Source organism: Mercenaria mercenaria, chromosome 10, assembly GCF_021730395.1.
Source record: "Mercenaria mercenaria strain notata chromosome 10, MADL_Memer_1, whole genome shotgun sequence".
NCBI lineage: Eukaryota > Metazoa > Mollusca > Bivalvia > Venerida > Veneridae > Mercenaria > Mercenaria mercenaria.
Window position 1 is genome coordinate 65,089,106 of NC_069370.1, and position 25,117 is coordinate 65,114,222.

At 35.3% G+C, this 25,117-nt stretch overlaps 1 protein-coding gene across 1 annotated transcript; it reads right to left on the reverse strand.

Moving 5' to 3' along the window:
• Positions 1-6,619: 6,619 nt before the first annotated feature.
• LOC123560669 (V(D)J recombination-activating protein 1-like) lies at positions 6,620-7,297 on the reverse strand. The gene has a single exon (XM_045352834.2). It carries the CDS (start codon positions 7,295-7,297, stop codon positions 6,620-6,622), a length of 678 nt encoding a protein of 225 aa, XP_045208769.2.
• Positions 7,298-25,117: the final 17,820 nt, after the last annotated feature.

Here is a 25,117-nt window from a genome sequence, read left to right on the forward strand (position 1 = left end):
AACCTTTTTTTTAAGATTGAGTGAATGAGTTGGGTTTTACGGCGAATCAACACAAAATGGTCATATATCGCCGAGAAGTCATATTGCAAACGCTAACTGTAAAGCATAAACATTGATGTTAAAATGTAAAGCATACCCAAAAACATCCATGTAAAAATGTAAAGAATACTATGAGTAATGTAAAACATATCTAAAAACATCCATGTTAAATGTAAAGCATATCTAAAAACAGTTATGTAAAAATGTATATACGTATGTGTTAAAATATCAGCTGCAAACAATAATATTCTTTTATACCACATATAAAATATTTGAAAGCCAAATGTTTGAAATCATTGAATCTTTTAAAGGTAATTTCAAATACTGTTTGGGGAGCCGATCGCCAGGTTTTATTAAGACTACAGAGCTTTGATTAGATCCAAGTTAGATTACGGTTGTGTTGTTTATGGTTCAGCGAAAAAATCTTATTTACAAATGTAAGATACCATCCATAATCAAGGTCTTCGTATTGCTCTCGGTGCATTTAGAACATCGCCTGTTGAAAACTTGTATGTTGAGGCAAACGAACCATCTCTTTACACACGCCGATAAAAACTTTCATTACAATATGCTTTAAGAGTGGCTGCCAAAAAAATTCAACCCTGCTCATAAAATCATTTTTAAGCCCAAATACTTTGATTCTAATGAGAATAAACCAAATCAAACCGTTTGGATTTCGCATAAAATCTTCTATGAATGAAACTAACTTTGAATTCGAAGATACCAAAGAAAATTCAATTCCGGATACGCTACCATGGACCCTTGCTTCCCCTTCACTTCTTTTTGATTTGAAAACAGCCTTTAAAAAGTCAGAAACACATCCTGAAATATTTAAATCCAATATAATGAGATAAAAAAAAACAAAGACAAATATCAAACAGGGAATGCCACGTACCAAAATCGCAGCCTCCCCATAACTAAACCTACAGCACGCAGACGCGCACACCACAAACGCACACACACACAAAGCCAACACATGAGGACAAAAAGAACAAACATAGGAACACAGTGGGGCACCGCCTTGGAAAGGTCAGTGGCAAAAACACCACTGGGGAGCTTAAACCGGTTTATGGTGCGCACCCAAACTCACTCTTACCCCCACCATGTTCTAAAGACACGGGACAGTGTAAATAAAAGTAATCCCCTACAGGTGAATCTCTAACACACGTAATGGAAACAAAAAGGAATGGCATGTAAAACACAAAAATGCTTGTGTATAAATATATAACCAGCAAACCTTTAGAACCAAAAATATATGTACTCAATGCCTTTTCAGAAGACAGAGCAACAAGAAAAACACCCTTAAGGGCCCGACGAAACAGGCCAGAAGACAGATATCAAAACAGTTCAGTTACTTTAAAGTTACAGTTAAAGTTCAAGTCACTTTACAAGGATTATTTTCCAATTTACACAGACGGTTCGAAAGATGATTCGGGGGTTGGCTGTGCGGACATCAGCCACCTTCATCAGTCAATATTACGTTTACCAAATAACGCAACAATATTTTCAGCCGAGGCAAAAGCTATTGATTTGGCCCTAAATTTAATATCAAAATATAGTGAAGAAAAATTTATTATTTTTTCCGACTCGCTTTCTGTTTTACAGTCAATTCACAACCGAAACATGGGAAATCCTTTCATTCAAAATATTCTTCTCAGGGTTCATGCACTATCTTTCAAAAAGTCAAACATATTCTTTGGATTCCTAGTCATGTTGGCATTGATGGAAACGAGGATGCTGATACTGCAGCAAAGAAATCCCTTTTATTATCACAATCTAATATGAAATTACCATGTACTGATTTTAGGCCAAATGTCAAGAAATACATTTGATCTAAACGGCAGTCGTCATGGAACAATGCTTCGTTCAATAAACTTCATGATATTAAAATAGAAAAAGTGGAAACTTGATCACAGGTCGCTCAACATGACAAAAACAAAAATGTTGCAGGCTCGGTTTGATTGAGCCTGTTCATGGACGGTAGTGAAAATGCATGCTACCGTCCACGCCCTCTAGCCCCGGGTTGAGCACAACTCAACATTTACACATGCTAAAAGTACTAAAAGCAATTTAGAGACATCCGCAGATGTATTCAAACGGCGGTGAACATGGAACCTTCAATGATACACGGGTTGTGGCGTGTAATTCCATGAAAAGCGGCGTTTGGTCCCCAGATAAAGTAACACATACGAACTAATCGCTCTTACGCAATGCTTAGTTTTCATTTAGCGGAAGTCAGTGCGCGCTCATGCGCAATGAAAATCTCGTCGGAAAATCACGCTCTCGTTCACCGCGGTATCACTAAGATAAATAAAAATGGCTACCGCAACAGCTGATTCTATAGGCAAGATGAAATTTTTACCGTTCAAAGCCTCAAGCCAGAACAGTAAAAAAAATTTACTCGTAAAAAAATGCGAACTACAATTAGAATATGGAGAATTCTATCCGGGCGAAGGCCATCGCGTTTTGTATAAATATAATACAGCTGAGAATTGTTGTGATTTGTACACTTTCGGTGGTGCGAGACACGGGGAAGATGCCGGTTGGTTAACGGCTTCAAAGATTATGTGTATGAAATTAATCTCAACAGATGATGATATTTATGTTGACAAATTGTATGAAATAAAAACTGCTGATTCAACCTTACCAGCCTCAGTAGTCCTGGTTATACCTTTGGTGTTACAGAAAACAACATGTGTATATGGGGAGGCCTTGACCTCATGACTTACCAAACAGTAAATGATCTCTATTATCTTACAAGTAAATTAAGAAGAAATGCCGAAACAATGCAAGTGGATACGTTTTTAGCAAATAATGACTTTGCATATGATTTTCTACCAGATGGTGACTCTGCTTCACGTGTAATTAAATTACAAAATAATGCACCAAACCCTAGGGCCGGCCACAGTTTTACAAAAGTTCCAGGATTTTCTAAAGTTATCATGTTCGGTGGTTATCAGCTTAAGAATAGAGATTTATATTCGGCTTCATTTTCAAACCCATTTGCACAATTTTGTGAGGATGAGAACTTTTATGAACTTGACCTATATACCAAAAGCTGGAGGAAAATGAATCCAACAGGAAATGTGCCATCACCAAGATGTTTTCATACTTCTGACTTTATAGATGATTCAAATCTTGCCATTATAGGAGGTATAATATATCAAAATTCAAAGGCCATTGAATGATTACAAATCCATGATATCATACTATTAACTGTCACTGACAAGAACAGTATGGAATGCTTCTGCACAGAATTGACTTTCAACATTAGCCCAAAATATATATCATTTCATGGTACAGCATTGTTTTCAAAAAATCTGCTGATCTACGGTGGATATATTCAGGAAAAAGCAAGAATTGATACAGATACCAAATTAATGTGCAAAAGTCCAACTATATGTATGAGTTTGACTTCATAAACAAGACAGCCACCTCTATATTAGCTCCTAATGAATATGCAACAACTGGTAATAGTTTGGTCCCAATTGATGATGCTACTGTTATGATTAACTGTGGATCATTGCAGAAGTATTTTGTATATACGTTTAAGCCATTCACACCTAGTCCTTGTGATTTATATGAAAACTGCATCATTAAAGACAGTTCAGAAGTGTCACCTATACAATGGATCCAGTGTGAAGGACCATGCTCAAAATGGTACCATTTTTTCTGTACAGGTTTAAAAGTTTTTCTAAAAGGAAAATACTTTTGTAAAGATTGTCACCATTCTAAAACTTTGTCAAAACAGAGAAAGTGAAAGTGTACTTCTAATAAAAATACAAACTGTATTCAAGTTATCATACCTAGATTTTGGAATAGCTGTCTGGAATTACATTAATGGTTTATTATTGTTTCTGTCTGAAAGCCATAACAAGTAAAAACCAAGTAAGGAAATATCATTTATTTCTGCACAAATCAATGAAACTCATTGCGTATGGCTGTATGATATACTGGCATTAAAAGAACCTGACATTGCAAATAGTATAAGATGATACCTTAATTTTTACACACACAATTTATGAAGAGGATATTATTTTACCAAAAGCTGTAAACCTGCTTGATTTGCCAGTAGGAAATATATTTCTATCTCTTGTAGAGATGACTTGTTTTTCAAAAATATATCATTTAATGCTCTGCCATTGCAGTACAACACTGCATTCCGAATTTCCATATTCAAAATAAATTAAAGGGACACATTTTGTTATTAATTAGAATTTTTTCGGCAGTATTTATTTTAAATCAAAAGTCAAAATAATTTTGTTAGTGCTAAGAAATATTCATGCAATACTTCAGAAACAATGGCAAAGTCTCAAGCTGAATATGTAAAAAAAAAACAAAAACTACTGTAGAAATGTGATATAAAATAAACAAAATCTAGCTGTACTTTACATCAGACTGAATCAATGTTATCTTAAACAGTCAATTATTTAAGACTTTTGACATTCAATTAAAATTCCTACTTGTTTTTTTATGTGGCATCCCGTGCAAGTTTACTGCATGTCATAAACATTACACCTAGTATCATAACTGTATTTTCATATGCAATGAAAAACAGAAAAACTATTAAACTTGTGATATGTTTAACAGTTTTGGTCTTCATTTTTTAAATCAAATGTTTTCTTCTATTTAGTAGCAGGTAAATGCAATGATAAAAACCAAAAATGTATTTGGTACTTCAAATCTTAATTTTCAGCTGAATGTTTTTCACCAGTATTTTCAGTTATGTTAAAGGGAGGTGAACATAACCAGTGTTTTGAATTCTTTACCAGTGCTCTGTCCTCTTCAAGTAACTGACAACTTCTCCACATGAATCAGAGGTGAATGACAAATAATTTCAGACCCAGTTAATGGAACAAGTTTTAGATCTAGTACCATAAAATAATAATAACAGCTGAAGTTAATGGAACAAGAATTAGATCTAGTTCCATAACTGAGCCGCGCCATGAGAAAACCAACATAGTGGGTTTGCGACCAGCATGGATCCAGACCAGCCTGCGCATCCTTGCAGTCTGTTTAGGATCGATGCTGTTCGCTAACAATTTCTCCAAAAAGCGAACAGCATGGATCCTGACCAGACTGCGCGGATGCTATAGTTGTAGCTAACGATTGTTCATACAATGAGAGTACTTGTATTTATAGCATATTATTTAATCAAGAAATATTCTGGACACTGATGCATTTTCTATATACAGTTTATGTCTAAAAATGAGAATTTAAATAAAGAAGACTTTTGTCTTCTCTTTTATAAATTCTGTTTTTTCTTCAAAATTTATGATTCATGGTACAAATATCATTCTTAAATTCACAGGTGTCATTGGATGCATATTATTGGTGCACATTTTAGACAATAGACAAACATATGCAAAATGCAATGACTATAATCAAATCAATTAAGTATCAAGCTTCTAACATGTAATAGCTTTATTATCATAATAATAAGGTCATCCTTAACAAATGTTTGGTAAAATTCCTTTGGGCCAGAAGTTGGTAGGAAGGCAGGTGAATTTTTTCCTGACATATTTTCCTTTCAGTCAAACCAGACCTTAGTATAATACAGACAGAACACATGTATGTTAATTTAGGGATAAGAATAAATTTTACAGCTTTATATATATTAGCTTTGCATATTTTTTGTAATGTTTGATCATTGCTGCAATTATTACTGAAAGGAAAGAAAATGATATTTGGCCTTTGGACTGACAATATTGGTAGCCCAGTGCAAACAAACATTTGAAAGGATGACATGAATTTAAGGAACTTTCATGGAAAAAACCCTTTAAAGGCCCATACAGTATTGAAAGAAATATGCACAATCATGAAATAATTTGTACACAGTCAAATCTTTTGCTATTCATCTTAAATATGAGCCGCGTCATGAGAAAATCAGTATAGTTTGTTTATGACCAGCATGGTTCCAGACCAGCCTGCAAATCCGCACAGTATGGTCAGGATCCATGCCATTGCTTTCAAAGCCTATTACAATTAGAGAAACTTTTAGCAAACAGCATAGATCCTGACCAGACTGCACGGATGCACTGGCTGGTCTGGATCCATGCTGGTCGCTAACGCATTATATTGGTTTTCTCATGGCACAGCTCATATAATTATTTTACGAAACAATTGGTGCTGTTAAATACTGGCAAATACAAAATGATCTGCAGTTATATACCTCTTTTTGTGCAGAGAATAAAATTTCCACAAGTACAATATTCAATAATGCTGAAATAACTGCACAGATGATATAATTGTCTTTTTTATTTCACAGACTTGCGTTTGGACAAGTAGTTTTTTTATGGCCAAGCTCATAACACATAGAGCATCTGTTTTATTTATGAGTAACTTGGGAGAGCTTTTGCAGCTTCTTACTACTGTACAGCCAGTGTAATTGGAGTACATCTTTTAATCCCCCTAAAACATCCCCTTTTCTTGACAGCTGCTTTCTGAAATGTCTAAATACTTTATTGCCACACTCATTCCCCTCACCACTAAACATTCCAATGCTTCCTGGGCCAGAATCATTCCCAATTAATTCCTGTACATGCTCAATAACCTTATGAAGATAGTTTGGCCAATGCACCTATGGATAATGATTTCTTAGAAATTGTCCCATTTCAACAGCATTTTGTTTGTAACACTTTACATCTTCAGCATATTCAGTCATAGGTGATTTGGCTCTATACATTGTTCTCAGATGCCTGAATTTACTTAAAACTTCACACATTAAATGCCTTCCTTCTAACGGCTCAATTAATGCACAAACAACTTCTTCATTCTTAATATCAAACAGGGTCCGGGCATAATTTCCTGGCACCATTAGGGCAGGATTGATTCCAGTTTTCATTCTTATATGCCTATCAAACTTGTTTTCAGTTTCAAAAAGAAGACTCTTAACATCTGATTTCATCTCCCACATAGTCACCCCGGCCATTTCCCTTATTATGACTTTTTTGAAAAAACTAGCCATATTTATATCTGCATGTGTAGAATCTATTCCCTTTTCTATGGCATCTGCACACAAAATTGGTGCATTTTTCACACCAAGAGATATTTTGTCTAATTTTGCTTGACTTAAATTATCAGGATTGATTTTCATATAATCTGCTATTTGTTTTGTCTGCTTGTATGTTCTAGTAATATTAAATGAACCTAATTTAGCCATTGCATCTTCTCTTGTTGCTTCACATAAAGTACACAAGTATCTGGATCCACTACCAGCTAACCCTGATTCTGATCTATCAAATTTTTCATCAATCATAGAAGTGAAGAAACATATTTCATGTCTTCTCCATCCCTCTTTTGTATGAATTCTAAGTATCTTTCCTTTTAAGTAACAGCGTTCTTGTTCAATGGGTATCGTACAAAATATATATGATGCATGGTGATTCTAATCTGCTATTGCTTCTAACAAAGGTCTGTTGGTTCTAACAGAATTTGGTTTCTCTTCTTCAAAGATAGTTATTTGCGTTTTGTCAGGCATAACAATACAAATTTTAACTACTGCAAATGCAAATCTAAAAGCTTTGTTGGGTAATTCACTTTCACCCTTTTCCCAGTGTACTGATATATCACCCATCCCATCTGCACCATCTTGTATGTTTTGAGTAATACATTTGGATCAACAGGGTCAATATTATGCTTAAGCAAGCCCTCAACAATGTTTGAATCAAGTTCTTCTGTTTTTGATATTGCTTGCAGGTAATTATACCTTACACCTTTGATTTTTGGGGATCGAATTTCAAGTAAGACTTGCTTTTATGTCAACTGGGTCATATACATTGGTGTTAGTTAATTTATTACTTTTTGCTGGTGTATGGTAAATGTCACCATGCCCAGGAAAGTCGGATTCAATACAACATCTCACATTCTGTGGGAGGTAAAGTTTCTCCGTTCTGTCTACATCATTTGGAGAACAGAATGAGTTACAGCCCTTTTCCTTAAGGAAATAATACTGCGATTTATAGTTTTCTTTACTTTGTAAGGTATCTACTAATGCATTTTCTATATACAGTTTATATCTAAAAAATGAGAATTTAAATAAAGAAGAAAATTTGTCTTCGCTTTTTTAAATTCTGTTGTTTCTTCAAAATTTATGATTCATGGTACAAATATCATTCCAAAATTCACAGGTGTCATTGAATGCATATTATTGGTGCACATTTTAGACAATAGACAAACATATGCAAAATGCAATGACTATAATCAAATCAATTAAGTAACACTTTACATCTTCAGCATATTCAGTCATAGGTGATTTGGCTCTATAAATTGTTCTCAGATGCCTGAATTTACTTAAAACCTCACACATTAAATGTCTTCTTTCTAACGGCTCAATTAATGCACATACAACTTCTTCATTCTTAAAATCAAACAGGGTCCAGGCACAATTTCCTGGCATCATTAGAGCAGGATTGATTCCAGTTTTCATTCTCATAACACGCGTAAAGCTAAACACTGTTCAGCAGTAAGAGTGGAAGATTTCCCTTGCCAAATATTATTTACGTCATTTGCCCTACTGTCTTGTTTATCTTCTAAACTTTGTTATATATAAAAAAGAGAACATCAGTTTTATCTTCCTTATGTGTTCTACAAAATTCATCAACATTTTCCAACATTTTTTCTTGTGGAATATAAGGGTACCTTTTTACTGTAAAACAAACCTACAGGCCTTTGTGTACTTGTTTTTTCTTTCTTAAAAGTACATGTATTTTCATGATTATCTATTGAAGGTTTCACAGCAACCATTAAAATCATACTGGCAACTGACTTGCAAAATATCAAATAATGTCTTAACCTGAAGAGGCAAATTGATCAAATCAGTACTGTCAATAAATGTTCTACAGACTGGACAAGAATTTCTTATATCCAGCCATGATTCAATGCATTTTTGCAAAATGTATGATTGCATGCAGTGTAGGCTGCTATCTTGGGAATGCCTAAGCAAATAGTGCATTTTAATATTGAAGCTAAGTTTCGCTCCTTAAACCGTTCTAACTGAATAGAGTTTATGGCAACATTTGAACTTAATGTTTCTGTTGTTTCTGTTCCCGTTAACAGTTTACGACGCACATCAAGAAACGTTTTAGATAGAGAATAGTTGCTACATGATGTACTAGCACTCTCACAGTCACTACCAAAAAGCTTTACTTCCTTTGTTGTTTTCCCACTTTCTTTAAAATAACATGAAGATGATGGTTTTATTTCTAAACTTTCTGACCTAGAAGTTGAAGCAGGCTCTTTATGTACACTAATATCTGTTATTTTCTTTTTAGTTAATTCATCTGAAGAGGCGCTAGAACTTGAGATTGAACGTTTCTTTGGACGACCTCTGTTCATGGGGTTACATATAGAGCAACTGTCTGTGTGCTGAGAAAACTCAGCAGCACACAATTTCCCTTTTGAGACCTTGAACTGATATGGCTGACCCATGAATTCTGCACAACGTCTTGATGAGGTGATCATTTTCATGAAAATCCTTCAAGGGGTTTAGGACATACAGAGCTCGAACCTTTGGCCTTGAGTTGTGACCTTGACCTTAAGTAAACATGGCTGACACATGAGCTTTTGATGAGGTAATCATTTGACCCAAGTTTTATAAAATTCCTTGTAGGGGTTTAGGAGATATAGAGCGGACACGAAATGGAAGACTAAAAATTTGACCTTGAGTTGTGACCTTGACCTTGAGCTGGCATGGCTGAGTCATGAGTTCTGCACATCGCCTTGATGAGGTGATCATTTGACCAAAGTTTGATGAACATCCTTCAAGAGGTTTAGGAGATATAGGGCGGACACGAAATGGAAGGCTCAAACCTCTGACACTCAGTTGTGACCTTGACCTTGAGCCGGCATGGCTGACTCATGACTTCTGCACATTGCCTTGATAAGGTGATCATTTGACCAAAGTTTGATGAATATCCTTCAAGGGGTTTAGGAGATATAGAGTGGACACAAAATTGAAGGCTCAAACCTTTGGCCCTCAGTTGTGACCTTGACCATGAGCCGACATGGCTGACTCATGAGTTCTGCACATCGTCTTGATGAGATGATCATTTGACCCAAGTTTGATGAAAATCCTTCAAGGGGTTTAGGAGCGGACACGAAAGTGTTACGGACTGAAGGACGGATGGAGACCATTCCTATAACCCCCACCAATTGTGGCGGGGGATTAGAAATGACTGATGAAATAAGAATCAAACTTGCTTGAACTAAACAGTCATTTTATTTATCTCTACATCTCTACATTCATGTTATTTTGTTAAGCATGTTAGAGCTGAATTACTGTAAATAAGTTCAGACAAATATTTGCACAACACTACAGGTTCTCAATTTTAATACCTTAAAGCTGTAGGAAAATTATTACTTAACATTAATTCTACATAAGAATGACAAAATAACAACTGCTTGGCACCAAAAAAATAATTTCTTTGCTTTTACGTATATGTGCACTTAATATGTTCTTGAAACTATCAGTAATATGAATCTAGTTGCCGTTGATACTGATCAGAAATAGTGTTTAAGAAAATTTAGTCTGAATAAAATTAGTGTTTTTAACATGTAAGATACGTTACTGAACTACTTGGGTATGTTTTATGCACATATAAAAGGAATGGTACCTATTTACAGAGTACTATATCTTATTATTCATATTGGTATAATATTTTCTTTACCCATAGGTACTGATTTAAACTTTGCTTTTACTGAAAAAAGTTTTACAAACGTTTCTTGTAGATATTATTTCAAAACAGTAAACATATCTACAGTTAAATTTATTACTGACTTAACAGTTCAGCATAAGCTAAGTTTCTGACATCAACTGAACTGAACTGTAGGCTACAGTTTATTGATAATTTTAACACAAATAAGCTCAACTGGAACAAGAACTAATTCTAAACTAAAGATACCAAATGTAACGTATCTTATCTTGTATTCAAACATTCTACTGAGAAGTCAAAAACAATTAAATCTCAACACCTGATAAACTACAAAGCAGATGTTATATACCGGAACCCTAATTACTTATATATATTCAGATCGCAGATATACTGGAACACAGAGAAACTCATTGGTAACGTATCTTGCATACTCTAGTTGCGGTCAGCAACTTGTTTACAATAACATTATTTTTTTATTTTTGTGTAGGAGAAATGAAATCTCAAAATTTTCAGCTGGCTTGTGTTCGTTTGCGGTGACTAGAATATCAGCAAAGGAAACCCAAAATTCGTCTACAAAATTTGTACAAAACACCATCTCATGATTTAGTTTCATAAAACTAATGTGTGCCTCCTCTTCATCGGTATACATCACTTTGGCCAAGTATCACTTCCCGTTGTAAGTTGCGGCCCTAAATGACTCAACATCGCGATTTTATTGAAAACACAGACAAAGACAAATTGATGTGTGTCAGTTTGCGAAGACATGATTATTGAGCAGTAAATAATACAGATCCGGATCAGCTGCCACTTTTTTTTAGGTCTATACAGTTTGCAGCATAATAATTGTGGTTTTTAACAACAAGTACTTTCGTGACTTTTGACACTTTTTGTTCCGGAGAATTGATTGAGTAAGAAGAGGTATATCATAAAAATAAAATAGTTATTCTTACCAAATATAAAATACTTCGAGTCTTGGTGCCTTAATCTGATTTCAGTATGTTTGCAATTGTTTCTATGGTCATTTACAACTAAAAAGGGATATACCTTTCTCGGAAGTATCACCTTCACGTTTGTTACCGTAGATCCGGTGAACCTTCCACGCATAACAATAATTATCATTATCTTTAATATTTATCATCAGTATTAATCATTATTATAAAAATACAAATTATCATCAGTATTAATCATTATTATAAAAATACAAATCATAATAATAGTATTTATTATGAATTAGTATTATTATTACAATTATTATTATTATTAGATCTATATTACGAATATAGTAAGTATTATTATAATGATGATGATTATTATTATAATTATCATTATACATGTTATATTTGTATTGTTGTTATCGTGTTGTTGTTGTTTGTCCAGTGCGCAAAAATGTAATATATATACAAAGATAGAATTGTATGATTTCAGTCGTTCTATCAGCAAGATACGTTACCACTACACATACAGTCCAATTGTTAGCATTGGGTAAAAAATCAAACACTTTAACTAGAAATACATGCTCATTGTGCTAGTGCAAATACACATCTGCGACATGTTCCTCTTATATAAGGAAAAATGGTAGACATTCCTTCAAAACATCAGCTGTTCATTTAAGAACTGACTATATCTACATGATGCATGAAATGCCTATGTTAAAATGGACGCGATACTTGGACAAACCATTTTGTTTAAAAAAAGTTGTGCGTAAGATACCTCACCCATTGTTAAAGAAAAGTTTTCCTGCCATGGAAATGTTATTTTTACGATTTAACTATGATGTAAGGGCAATATTTCGAAACAGCAAGATACGTTACTGTCTGTGTAAGAAACGTTACCATAACTGCACGTCCAAATGGCACAGGCATTTCATTTCGATTTCTGAAATTGTTGTTTGTCGTAGTAAAACAGTTTCATAAAGACAAAAACAGCAGTTGGTGTAATAAAATCTGCCAAAATAATATCATTATTTAGATATAAAATTGACTTACCCCGATTTCAGATGATGCAGAGAGCAGTATACAGACACAAAACAATGGTAAAATGGCTTCCAAAATTACGAAGTTATTGACACACTGAATCATGTTTTTAGTACTGTCAGAAATCGATGCGATTACATCATAAATATATTGTTGTGTCTAAGTGCTTGCTAGACTGTATCGTATCTTGCAGTAACGTATCTTGCGAGATTAAAGTTGATTAGGGTTTTATGAAAGAAAATTAACTTCATATTGTTTAAAATTAAGTTTCTGTTAAATGTTATGTGAACAGCGAATCAGCAATACTTTAAAATCTTGACCATTCTGCTTCATTCCAAAGCTTTAACTGCTTTTACAGGTAACGTATCTTGCATGAGTTAAAGTAGCATTGCCGATTTCAATATTTGACCCATTTTAAAAAGATCAGGTGTTATTGGTGGATGTATATGATATCGCTTCGGGGTAGCAAACTGATTCATTAGTTCGGAAATCACTATTGGAGGCACAATAGATCGTTCTTAATTATATTTTTGTACTGAGATTTCCATGTAACGTATCTTGCAGCCATTTTGGAGACAACGTGTTTACGATTTTATTAAACAAGATATACATGAAGTATTTCTCTGGTGATATTTTTATTCCTACTCTGACAATGCTAAATACAAAAAAAAACACTAAACAGCACCGGAAATAAGTTTTCCTTGTTATTTACACACAGACAAATTGAATACTTTGAAGTGGCGACATGAACATTTTCATTATTTTGTTTTGATAAATGGAATATCTCACCTAATATTGACATCAAAAGTACAAAGTAAGTGTTTGTCTGCTTAGATGTATTGTAGTTTTGCATAACAAAACCCAATAGACCCAAATATACCAGTCAGATTATCCTATACTTGTCTGAGACACAAAATGAGGGCAAATTTACATTCTTATTTAGAATCAATGTTAATGCAATATTGCATATTGGCAATTGAAGCAATTTGAAGTAAGCGGCACCAGACTTATTCACCTAAGTTGATTACATATTTCAAGGTAACAGGAAATTGATAAGCAAGGATATCTAAGACATACCTGCCACGCCTGGTAAAAAGGCAGATATTTAGCGTGAAATAGTTTTTCTTATCTTATGTATGGCAGGTATGTAATAAGTTTTAGTTTCTAGCAAGCAAGAAAAGCCAAGCAGTATTAAGATGTAAATTTACTATTTAAGCTAATTTACAAAGATTTTATTACTTCATAGCACTTGAAATGTCAGGATTCCACATAATGGTACAGGTGAGACTTGAACTCACGATGTTTGGAACAAAATCCAATGCCTTAACCACTTGGACACTATACCAACTGAAAATTCAACTGCATTAATAATTATGAAAAAGTGATGTGTATTATCCCTCTTCAACAGATTGACACTTTTACAAATCTTAATACTGCCAATGTAACATATATGTATACATGATTAAATGTTAGACCAAACTAAAAACTTCCTGTGTGTTTATGGTTACTTGACCAAAAAATAAATAAAAATTTAAAAAAATAATAGGTAGGTGGACGTATTTTTATTTCTACTTTCTATGAATTTTATAATCACATTGTGTCACATGCCACCAAACAATGTATTTTTTGGTCATTTTTGCAGGACAGAAATTCAGCCCCATATTACCCTGCCAAAAATAGGCTTTTCTCCTCATTTCTGACAAAAATTAACCTAATTAGTATACAAAAATGTATATAATATGATTTTTTATATATTCCAAACAAAACTCTTTGTAGATCTACCTGTGCATTTAAACGATAACTTCTAATTTTAAAACAATAAAATGTGTTTCAAGATAAAAAAAAAACACCTTAGGACCAAGTTCAATTTTAAGAGGTTGTTCGATCAGCTTAAACTCTGGAACTGTTTTGCATTTGGCCTAAAAATGAATAGAATGAGTTAATACTTAGTAAGTTATTACTTTCAGCAAAGACAACATAGATGTTTGTACCTCAATTTTAATTACCTTTTTAAATACTGGTGGTGGACACAATTCTATATCTGAGTCTGACTTGTCTGACATTCTTGAATCTGGTTTCTTCACATGTAAGTCGCTACACGTCAAAACTACTCAGCAAGGTCTTCTGTTTTCTGAAATACAACAGAATGTCCTAGGAAAATAACACTGAGTTGCATTTCCTCGAGTACATACATGCAAGTGAAAGGTCTAAGAACCACTTAAGCCAGAAAAATACATCGATCTGTTACCCATATCTAGCTTTACCGGTATATAGCAAGTTGTTTGCAAAACATGGCCAAATTTTGTAAGCCGAACGGACAGAAATTTGAATAAAATTGAACTTAATTTGTCTTATTCACTAATTAAATATATAGCAGCTTTTATTTAAAGCAGCATGCCTCAAGATCTTTTGACGAAAAAAAAAGATCTTGAAATAAATGTTATATTTCTTAAGAAGGCTTTAAAACTTAATTACTGACAAACTTTATGTTACGGAAACACATGAGAATTTGCTGTTTTTATTTCTTTTTCGATGAAAATCAAAACGTGTTTGCCACGCTTTTACTCCATGTAAACTTTCTCGGTTATAAATATCTATATTTTGAAGTCATTATTCACTTCTTCAGCTATAACACTACTGGTTACGACGACTGGAAAATCAGAAAATCCGTCTTTTATTGCCGATGCGGTCCTCGGTTCAATTCCCGATGCAGTCATCTTTTTTTCTTGATTTGGTATTTTCAAAATATTTTAGAAACAAAAATTCATATTCTAATGTTGATTATAAGACCAAACTTCAATCTGAAAGAAAGATTTTTTAGCCAAATCTGGAGGCATGCTGCTTTAAAGAAACCTTGTGAGAAGTTTCAATATAATACACAATGTGCCCAATCACGTGATCGGGCTACGTCATTTTGTTCCCGCTACCAGCTCGAAAGTGAAAGTGAAAAGGTAAACAAAAATTATAAATCAGGGCGTAAGTTTGTTATTCAATATATTGTATAAATATCATGCACATGATTCGAAACCTATTTGAAAGTGCTAACCCCGGTACTACCATTTCCCCACCAAACCAACCTCGTTTTAATGCTATTCCTGTTAACCACTTTCGATATGTGTGCTCTGAGGTGTTCCCACTACAAGTCAGTTGCAAAAAATATAGAAAAAGCACTTTCTTGTGGATAAAATTCACAGCATAGGTCATCGCTTTAAACCATTGATTACTTTAAGACCATGATTAGCTCGGATATTTACTCGTAGTCGCTTATTGGACAGAAAATGCCATTTTATGGAATGTTCCCACAAGTACATCGCAGACAATGTTCTCACAGAAAGCAACTTTTTGTTTTTCATTTGTAATCTAGGTGCTAGCGGCGAGTACGTATGTGCAGAATGCGGAAAAGCTTTCGCCACCTCTACAGAGAGGAAACAACACCAGCTAAGAAAGGCATGTACACGTTTGACTTGTGATACGTGTGGCAAAAAGGGAAAACCTACGCACACACAATGACATTAGGACATGCATAGTTTCATAGAATATCCAAACTGTCCATCTACATATAAACACAGGTCGGCTCTAAACCGTCACATCAGGATGGCACACAAGAAAGACTGATGTGATGTTTCTCTTTGAACGTTTCATTTTTACAGCGATTTTACACTACTATGTTCATTCTTACAAAACGAAGCCCCTAGTGAAACAAGTCTTTCTAATACATAAAAATCACAGACTGTTGTCCTAGTCCTCTAGTATTAAAATCTCAGTGGAGTAGCTTTGAAAATTTCGAAACTAGTTTGAATCATTTTCGAAAATTTAAACCTTTTTAAGGTCTTTGCCATATTATTTGAGTAAAATTACAAACTTTGTTTAAATTACTGTTCCAGAATGTGTGGTAGTATTAAGCTGTTCTCCCTTGATCTACGTAAGATGTAGGTTTATATTATGCTGTATACCATTCAAGTGTTTGGGTGATACTTTGTCCCTTTGTTAAACTGACGCTGATACAAAATGAGCCACGAAAGTTTACATTCCTTTTCACAGACATTTTTTGTGCCTAAAATTGATTATTTTACGTTACTTACACATAAGCATTTTCATAGGATAGACCACTAGGTTCGATCGAGTTAAAGTAGAGCCGTCTGGCTACAACGTCGGTACAATTAAGGTTATATGCGCCACCTAACGATTTTCAGCGGATTGTTATGAAAGTTTTGCCAAATGAAAGTTGATAATATTTTCGACTGACATTTATGCTGCGACGAAGATGTATTTTAACTTGTAATGTCTAGATTTTAAAGTGTTCCAAGGTCTTCACTATAAGCCAAACTTGTAATTCGTTCGAACCCAGTGAGACATTGGTTTATTGAACTTATTTCTGATCACTCAGATACGGTACTAATTCATCATTCTTTTGACAGAATATTTCAACTGAGAGAAACGCAACCAGCTTCATTGGGTGATATGATTTTAGAAATTCAATCATAACCATGTTAGGATCTTTAACCCTCTATTAACACGTGATAAAATATCTCATTAAAAGTCTCATTAGATAGCTATAGCGCACTTTCTCAGGTCAGCTATCGAGGATCATCTGTGATGACCCTCTTGCTTTATCAACATAATTTATTTGTATTTTACATGCGCCACATGTTTTATTTGAAAATAAGAATTGTAAGAAAGAAATGATATACTTCATGGTTCTTCACAAAACCAATATTTCATACAAAAAGTAAAATGCATCTAGATAAGCATATCCTCGTTCAGTTTAGTATCATTTTATACGTCAAGACCCATCTCCAGAGTACGTAGAATTATTTAATCATTTCTGCGTGCACAACCGTCATATCTAACTCACATGACACACTTCTTAAATGAATTTTGTTCAAGTTATGGCTGAGTAAGTTGGGTTTTACGGCGAAATGATACAAAATGGTCATATATCGCCTAGGGTTCACGTTTTATTGAGGTCACTTTCATTTTCTGAGTCCAGCGTGCCCTCTCAGCAAAATCATACTTATAATCACTGAATTTCATAAACTTACGAATTATTTAGCAAAAAGAAAATGGCTTACTCGTCAATTCTACTATTATATGCAAATTGTATCCTTATATATCAAGTTCTTATATTTAACATAGAGTGCATGTTAAGAAAAAACAAAAACACGCTCTTTAAGCTACATCATTCTACCGTCTCTAAGACCTATATAACACACACAAAAAAAAAACACCCTTCAAATTATAGAAGTCGAAAAGACTTTTTGAAGCCGCATCATACTTTCTTTTAAAAAGATTTAATCTTTATACCTGCATTGTATTACAATGTTTCGTTCTGTGAGAACATGGTCTGCGATGGACTTGTTGTGGGAACATTCCATAAAATGGCATTTTCTGTCCAATATGCGACTACGAGTAAGTATCCGAGCTAATCATGGTCTTAAAGTAATCAATGGTTTATAGCGATGACCTATGCTGTGAATTTTATCCACAAGAAAGTGCTTTTTTTTTTGTTTTTTTTTTTGCAATTGACCAGTAGTGGGAACACCTCAGAGCACACATGTCGAAAGTGGTTGAACAGGAATAGCATTACAACGGGAAGGGTTTGGTGTAGAAATCGTAGTACCGTGGGTAGCACTTTCAAATAGGTTTCGAATTATGCGCATGATATTTATACAATATATTGAATAACAAACTTACGCCCTGATTTATAATTTTTTGTTTACCCTTTCACTTTCACTTTCGAGCTTGTAGCGGGAACAAAATGACGTAGCGCGATCACGTGATTGGGCACATTGATACATGTACCCTTACAGAAATGATTTTTCCCTAAACATTTTTAACCAGGTGTGAAGATGACGACTACAGAAAAGTTAAAACAGCTCAATATTCTTGAAAGTTGCCATATGACCAATTATTGTGTCGATCCTACGTTAAACCCAACAAAATAAACTATTCTTGAAATAGCCTAGCTAAAATCAACAATACATCAAATCCCCCCACCCCTTAAATGAACAAGAATGTGTCTGTAGGACATAGGGTGTGCCTCGACTAGTACATTTGTCACAAATTAGGGGCAATAATTTAAATGTTTGCAGTCTTAAGGTGCATAGCAAATAAAAAATCCACTATTTTGACTATTTCGAAGACTGTATCTCTGTAATTACCACTGAAACCTCAAGAAGAATGCCAAGTGTGCAATGTCACATCATGATAGACATATATGCAAGGTTTCATGAATTTACATCAAATACTTTTTGAGATAGTTGTGTCACAAGGTGAAAATGTGAATGTTTTTACTATTAGAAGTCCCATAACTCTGGAAATAGGGAGCAGAGGCAGATGAAAAATAAGTGTGCAGGTTCATATCATTAAGATTTATGCAAGGTCTCATCAATTTATGTCAAATACTTTTTAGCTAGGCATGTCACAAGGTGAAAATATTCATTTCAGGGGGCCAAAACTCTGGATATAGGGGGCAGAGCCAGATGAAAAGTAGGAGGCGCGCAAGTTCATATCATGTGACAGACTCATACATGGTTTCATTAATTTATATCAAATACTTCTTGAGCTAGGTGCCGCACAAACTTTTTTTCGGACGGATGCATAAAAAAAAAAAAAAATCTGGAAAGTAGATCCCTCGGAAACACCGAGAACAATGCAAACAGTGAAAATTGCAGACTCGGTTTGATTGAGTCTGTTCATGAGCAGTAATGTAAAATGCAACACTGCCCACGACCTCTAGCACCGGCTTAAGCAGTATTCAGTCTTCAAATCTAAATGAGTTGAAATCAATGATCCCGAAGGACCAGAAAATATAACAACACTGAGATGAAGTCGGGTGACTTTTTACGGCCGCCACACAGCACTTAACACCCGCTGTTGTGAAGTAAATAAAATCTGGAAAGTAGATCCCTCGGAAGCACCGAGAACAAGGCAAACAGTGAAAATTGCAGACTCGGTTTGATTGAGTCTGTTCATGAGCAGTAATGTAAAATGCAACACTGCCCACGCCCTCTAGCACCGGCTTAAGCAGTATTCAATCTTCAAATCTAAATGAGTTGAAATCAATGATCCCGAAGGACCAGAAACGCATGTATAGCCAGGACCAAATTTATATGCCCCCTCCACTGAGTGGTTGGGGAGCAAAAAATAAACCAATAAGGTGCTGATGCCAAAGTAAAGAAGATTTCATGCTCAAACAGATATATATCCGGATTTTCTAACCATCCAACTACTACTCAAGTTGCTCTTACACAAATTGAAGGCTGTAACTTCATATATAACTGGCATTGCTTCTGTAATATTCATTGGGTATTTATAAATGTTCTTATCTTGGACAAAAATATTATATTCAGCTCGAGTCATTATAAAGAAATGTAGCCTTCCTTACTCATCTTCATTGTTCAAATTACTGTTACCTGGCGGTCACTCGCTAATTATCCTAATAGCAATAAAAATATGACTTCCGTTATCTTAAAATCAGATGTTTACCTTTAAATTCACAATGTTTACCATAGCAACCTGGGCCCAATCGTTCGAGGACTGTTCATTTTATATGATAAAAATAAGATTTATACCATTAAAAATCTAGAATTCTTACAATCAGTCTAACAGTTTCATGCTTACAAACAAGGCAAAGAAGGCCTGAACTTCAAAATGGTCTCACAAGACCAATTCTACGTTATTTTTCTCGATTTTTTTCGACGTTTTTTACTTTCCTCTTTACTTCTGTAGGAAGTGTTTAGTGCGCATGTGTAATCAAAGTAAAACGGTGTCTTATTTCATTTGCGCATCATAACATGTGATATTAGATGTTAAATAGGGGTGCGCGACCGAGATGTTCCGATTTGACAAAATGGCGCTTTCAAACGGAGTAAGCAAGTGTGTATGTGAGTAATGGGTTTGCCCCAAATGAGAAAACAATGGGCAGAACTAAACAAACTGGAATTTAGAAAGGGAATCTGAGGTTATGGAGCCTGCATATCACAGGAACTGCCAAAAGACAAAATTAACAAGAGCTGTCACTAATGGTGACAAATGCCCCCGCAGCACCTTGACCTTTGACCTGGTGACCCCAAAGTCAGTAGGGATGGTGTACTCAATAAGTACTATCAGCATGTGAAGTTTGAAGGTCCTGGGTGAAGTGGTTCGCGAGTAAAGTGCCTTCATGCAAAAAGTTAACGTTGGCCCCTGTGACCTTGACCTTTGACCTGGTGACCCCAAAGTCAGTAGGGTTGGTGTATTCATAAAGTACTATCAGCATGTAAAGTTTGAAGGTCCTGGGTGAAGTGGTTCGCGAGTAAAGTGCCTTCATGCAAAAAGTTAACGTTGGCCCGTGTGACCTTGACCTTTGACCTGGTGACCCCAAAGTCAATAAGAGTGGTGCACTCAATAAGTACTATCAGCATGTGAAGTTTGAAGGTCCTGGATGAAGTGGTTCGCGAGTAAAGTGCCTTCATGCAAAATGTTAACATTGGCCCCTGTGACCTTGACCTTTACCTGGTGACCCCAAAGTCAGTAGGAATGGTGTACTCAATAAGTACTATCAGCATGTGAAGATTGAAGGTACAAGGTGCAGTGGTTCACGAGTAAAGTGCCTTCATGCAAAAAGTTAACGTTGAGACCTTGACCTTTGACCTGGTGACCCCAAAGTCAGTAGGGGCGGTGTACTCAATAAGTATTAACAGCACGTGAAGTTTGAAGGTCCTAGCTGCAGTGGTTCGCGAGTAAAGTGCCTTCATGCAAAAAGTTAACGTCGGCCCCTGTGACCTTGACCTTTGACCCCAAAGTCAGTAGGGGTAGTGTACTCAATAAGTACTATCAGCAAGTGAAGTCTGAAGGTCCTGGGTGAGTAAAGGCCTTTATGCAAAAAGTTAACGTTGGCCCCTGTGACATTGACCTGGTGACCCCAAAGTCAGTATGGGTGGTGTACTTTATAAGTACTATCAGCATGTGAAGTTTGAAGGTCCTGGGTGCAGTGGTCCGCGAGTAAAGTGCCTTCATGCAAAAAGTTAACGTTGTGACGAACGAACAAACGAACTAACGGACGGACAGTTGAAAACTAATATGCCTCCCCTCGGATGCATAAAAGCAGGCACCATATCCAAGGGGTGATCATACAATACCCAAGGCTATGAAAGCGGGAGTATTGGAACCACCCTGGCCGAAATGGTCATGCTGAGAAACTAAACAGTACCATTAACACGACATCTGAGAAGATCGAAATATAACAGCCCTGACTGAATGTATGGGGAGACTTTTTACGGCCGCCACACGGCAGAAACAACGCTGTTGTGATAATAAAATAGAAAAAGTGGAAACTTCACAGGTCGCTCAACACGACAAAAACGAAAATGTTGCAGGCTCGGTTTGATTTGAGTCTGTTCATGGACGGTAGTGAAAATGAATGCTACCGTCTACGCCCTCTAGCACCTACTTTAGGTGAATGGCACCAAGGGAACAGACCTGTTCGCAGGGAGGACGTTGTTCTTTCTCGCTGTCAAATAGGTCATACCCGTTTAACTCATTCTTATCTTTTGAATAAAGAAGATCAACCCGAATGTGTACCATGTCAAACACCGCTAACTATTAAACATATTCTAATCGACTACACAGCTTGGTACATATTATGACGTTCAATCTTTGAAGAGTTATTTGAAAACGTTTCAGTCGGAAATTTTTTATCGTTTTTAAAGCAGATAGGAATATATAAAAAAAAAAAACTAACATTTCATTTTTGTTTACATCTTGCAATATTATGATGTTTGCAGCTGATATTTTAACACACATGTATATTCATTTTTACATAACTGTTTTTACATTTTTACATGGATAACTACCGTCCATGAACAGGCTCAATCAAACCGAGCCTGCAACATTTTCGCTTTTGTTGTGTTGAGCGACCTGTGGAGTTTCCACTTTTTCTATTTTAGATGTTTTGTGTTTTTGCCACTGACCGTTCCAAGGCGGTGCCCCACTGTGTTACTTTGTTCGTTTTGTCCTAATGTGTTGGCTTTGTGTGTGTGTTTGTGGTGTGCGCGTCTGCGTGCTGTGGGTTTCGTTTTGGGGAGGCTGCATTTTTGGTACGTGGCATTCCCTGTTTGATATTTGTCTGTTTTTTTACATTACTCATAGTGTTCTTTACATTTTTACATGGATGTTTTGGGGTATGCTTTACATTTTTAAATCAATGTTTATGACTTCTTCTCGGCGATATATGACCATTTTGTGTCGATTCGCCGTAAAACCCAACTTACTCACTCACTCACTCACTTGTTATCCAAACCGTTACACTCATGTTTTCACTACACTATACGTTTTGTGTTCTTTGGAATCTTAGGTGCTTTGTACATATCGCAGTTTATGCATACTTATACTAGAGATTATCTTGAAGTCTATTTTCATCAATTTAGTCCAAATATTTTGATCTTACAGATAATAAAAACGAAATTTTGGAACATCCGACGCAAAATTGAACAATTCCATGAGTTTATAAGATGTATTTATGCTAAATACGATCTGCAATTTTCACTGTTTGCGTTGTTCTCGGTGCTTCCGAGGGATCTACTTTTCAGATTATATTTACTTCACAACAGCGGGTGTTAAGTGCTGTGTGGCGGCCGTAAAAAGTCGCCGACTATCATCTCAGTTTTAACTATATTTCTGGTCCTTCGGATCATTGATTTCAACTCATATAGATTTGAAGATTGAATACTGCTTAAGCCGGTGCTAGGGGGCGTAAGCAGTGTTGCATTTTCCATTACTGCTCATGAACAGACTCAATCAAACCGAGTCTGAAATTTTCACTGTTTGCCTTGTTCTCGTAGCTTCCGAGGGATCTACTTTTCAGATTATATTCGATCGTCATGTCAGTCCGGCGATTACTTCTTTGGACATTACCAGGGTTACTGAACAGTATTTGGAAATAAAACTTAGCAAGACTTAGTAAATATCTTTCAGAACTTACATGATGTTCCATTGTTTTTGTTTTTTGTTTTGTTTTGAGCGGCCATATTGGACAATTCCAAACACACGGCTACCGTTGTTGTTACCATACACTGATAATTGCTTGTGATGTACGAGTACAACACAAAACTGGATAATCCGATTCCAGAACGAGATATTTAGGTAAGGTTGTTTTTATTTCAAGCTCACTTGCTACTAAAGGTTTTACTTGGTGGACTCATCACACTGGTAGTAAAGAAACGAAACATTTAACAACTTTACTACATTCTGACAATTTCATTTAGAATCATCTCATTAACACTTTTCCATTTGTCACTTGATACAAATAAGGGTAAATTAGTGGGATTGGTTGATGTGGGACTAAAATAAGGTAAGCAGCAGTAACAGTGCTACAGTTCATAATAAAAATAAAATAATGATAAACATCAACAAGAGCTCGTCGAACACGAAATGCCCCCCTTGATGCATTCAGTAATTGCACAAGGAACAGGAACTATATGCTCACTGTAAACAAAAGTTCTAACATTCTGGTTTAATCTGACCTTAACCTTTAACCTATTAACCTAACAAGAGATTACAGAGTGATCTTGGTGCCATCCACTGAGCCATTTTTGAATGTTCCAAATTTCAAGACTAGCTCAAGGTCAAAATCAAGGTCAAATTTCCATTTCGTACAACAATGTGTATGTGTCCAAATTTGAAATCTGGGCTTGAGAAAGTGAAAGCAGGTCACTAGATCAATTTCAAGTCAAAGTTCATTTCGGTAGACAGGACTATACGCATGTCTTCAAATCTGGAGGCTGTACGTTGAGAATGTGAAAGTAGTAATAGGTAAATCAATGTCAAATTTCAATCAGAACAAAAAAAAAATATGCATGCGTCCAAAGGGCTTGGTTCACTAATGTAGTAAATGCACCGAATTAAGCCATTTATACATTATTATTCTACATTGATACATATCTGTTACGTAACAGTTAAACACAATGCTTCATAATAAGTAATAAACTTTGAAAATATGTGTTGTTTGTTATATATTACTCCAAACATGCCCCACTTTCCAAAAAAATGTGAATTTCCATGAATTTGAGACTTTATTTATGATTCGCCTGGCGGCATCCTTTACGTCTTAATATTTTAACCACTACTTCGTACATGAAAAACCAACAAAGTGCAAAAATCATCGTTGGTGAGCAATGCCGCATATTCAAAAACGAAAAAAAAAAACGTCCGTCTCAGAGACACATTTTTAATCCAAATTACACAGCCTCGATTCCGGTAAAAGACGTTGAAGTTGACGTCACTTAAAGGCGTACGCTAGAATTCCCTGTATATGAGAGGGCGAAAATTTTCCCAATAATAGAATTTCTTTAAACTTTGGATATTGAAGGACAATCATCTAAGAAACAAAAAAATGCGATAAAAATCATAGTCACCGGATTCGAAAAAGATTATCTGCCTTGAAAACGTCATTTTGGGAAACGTCGTTTTCAG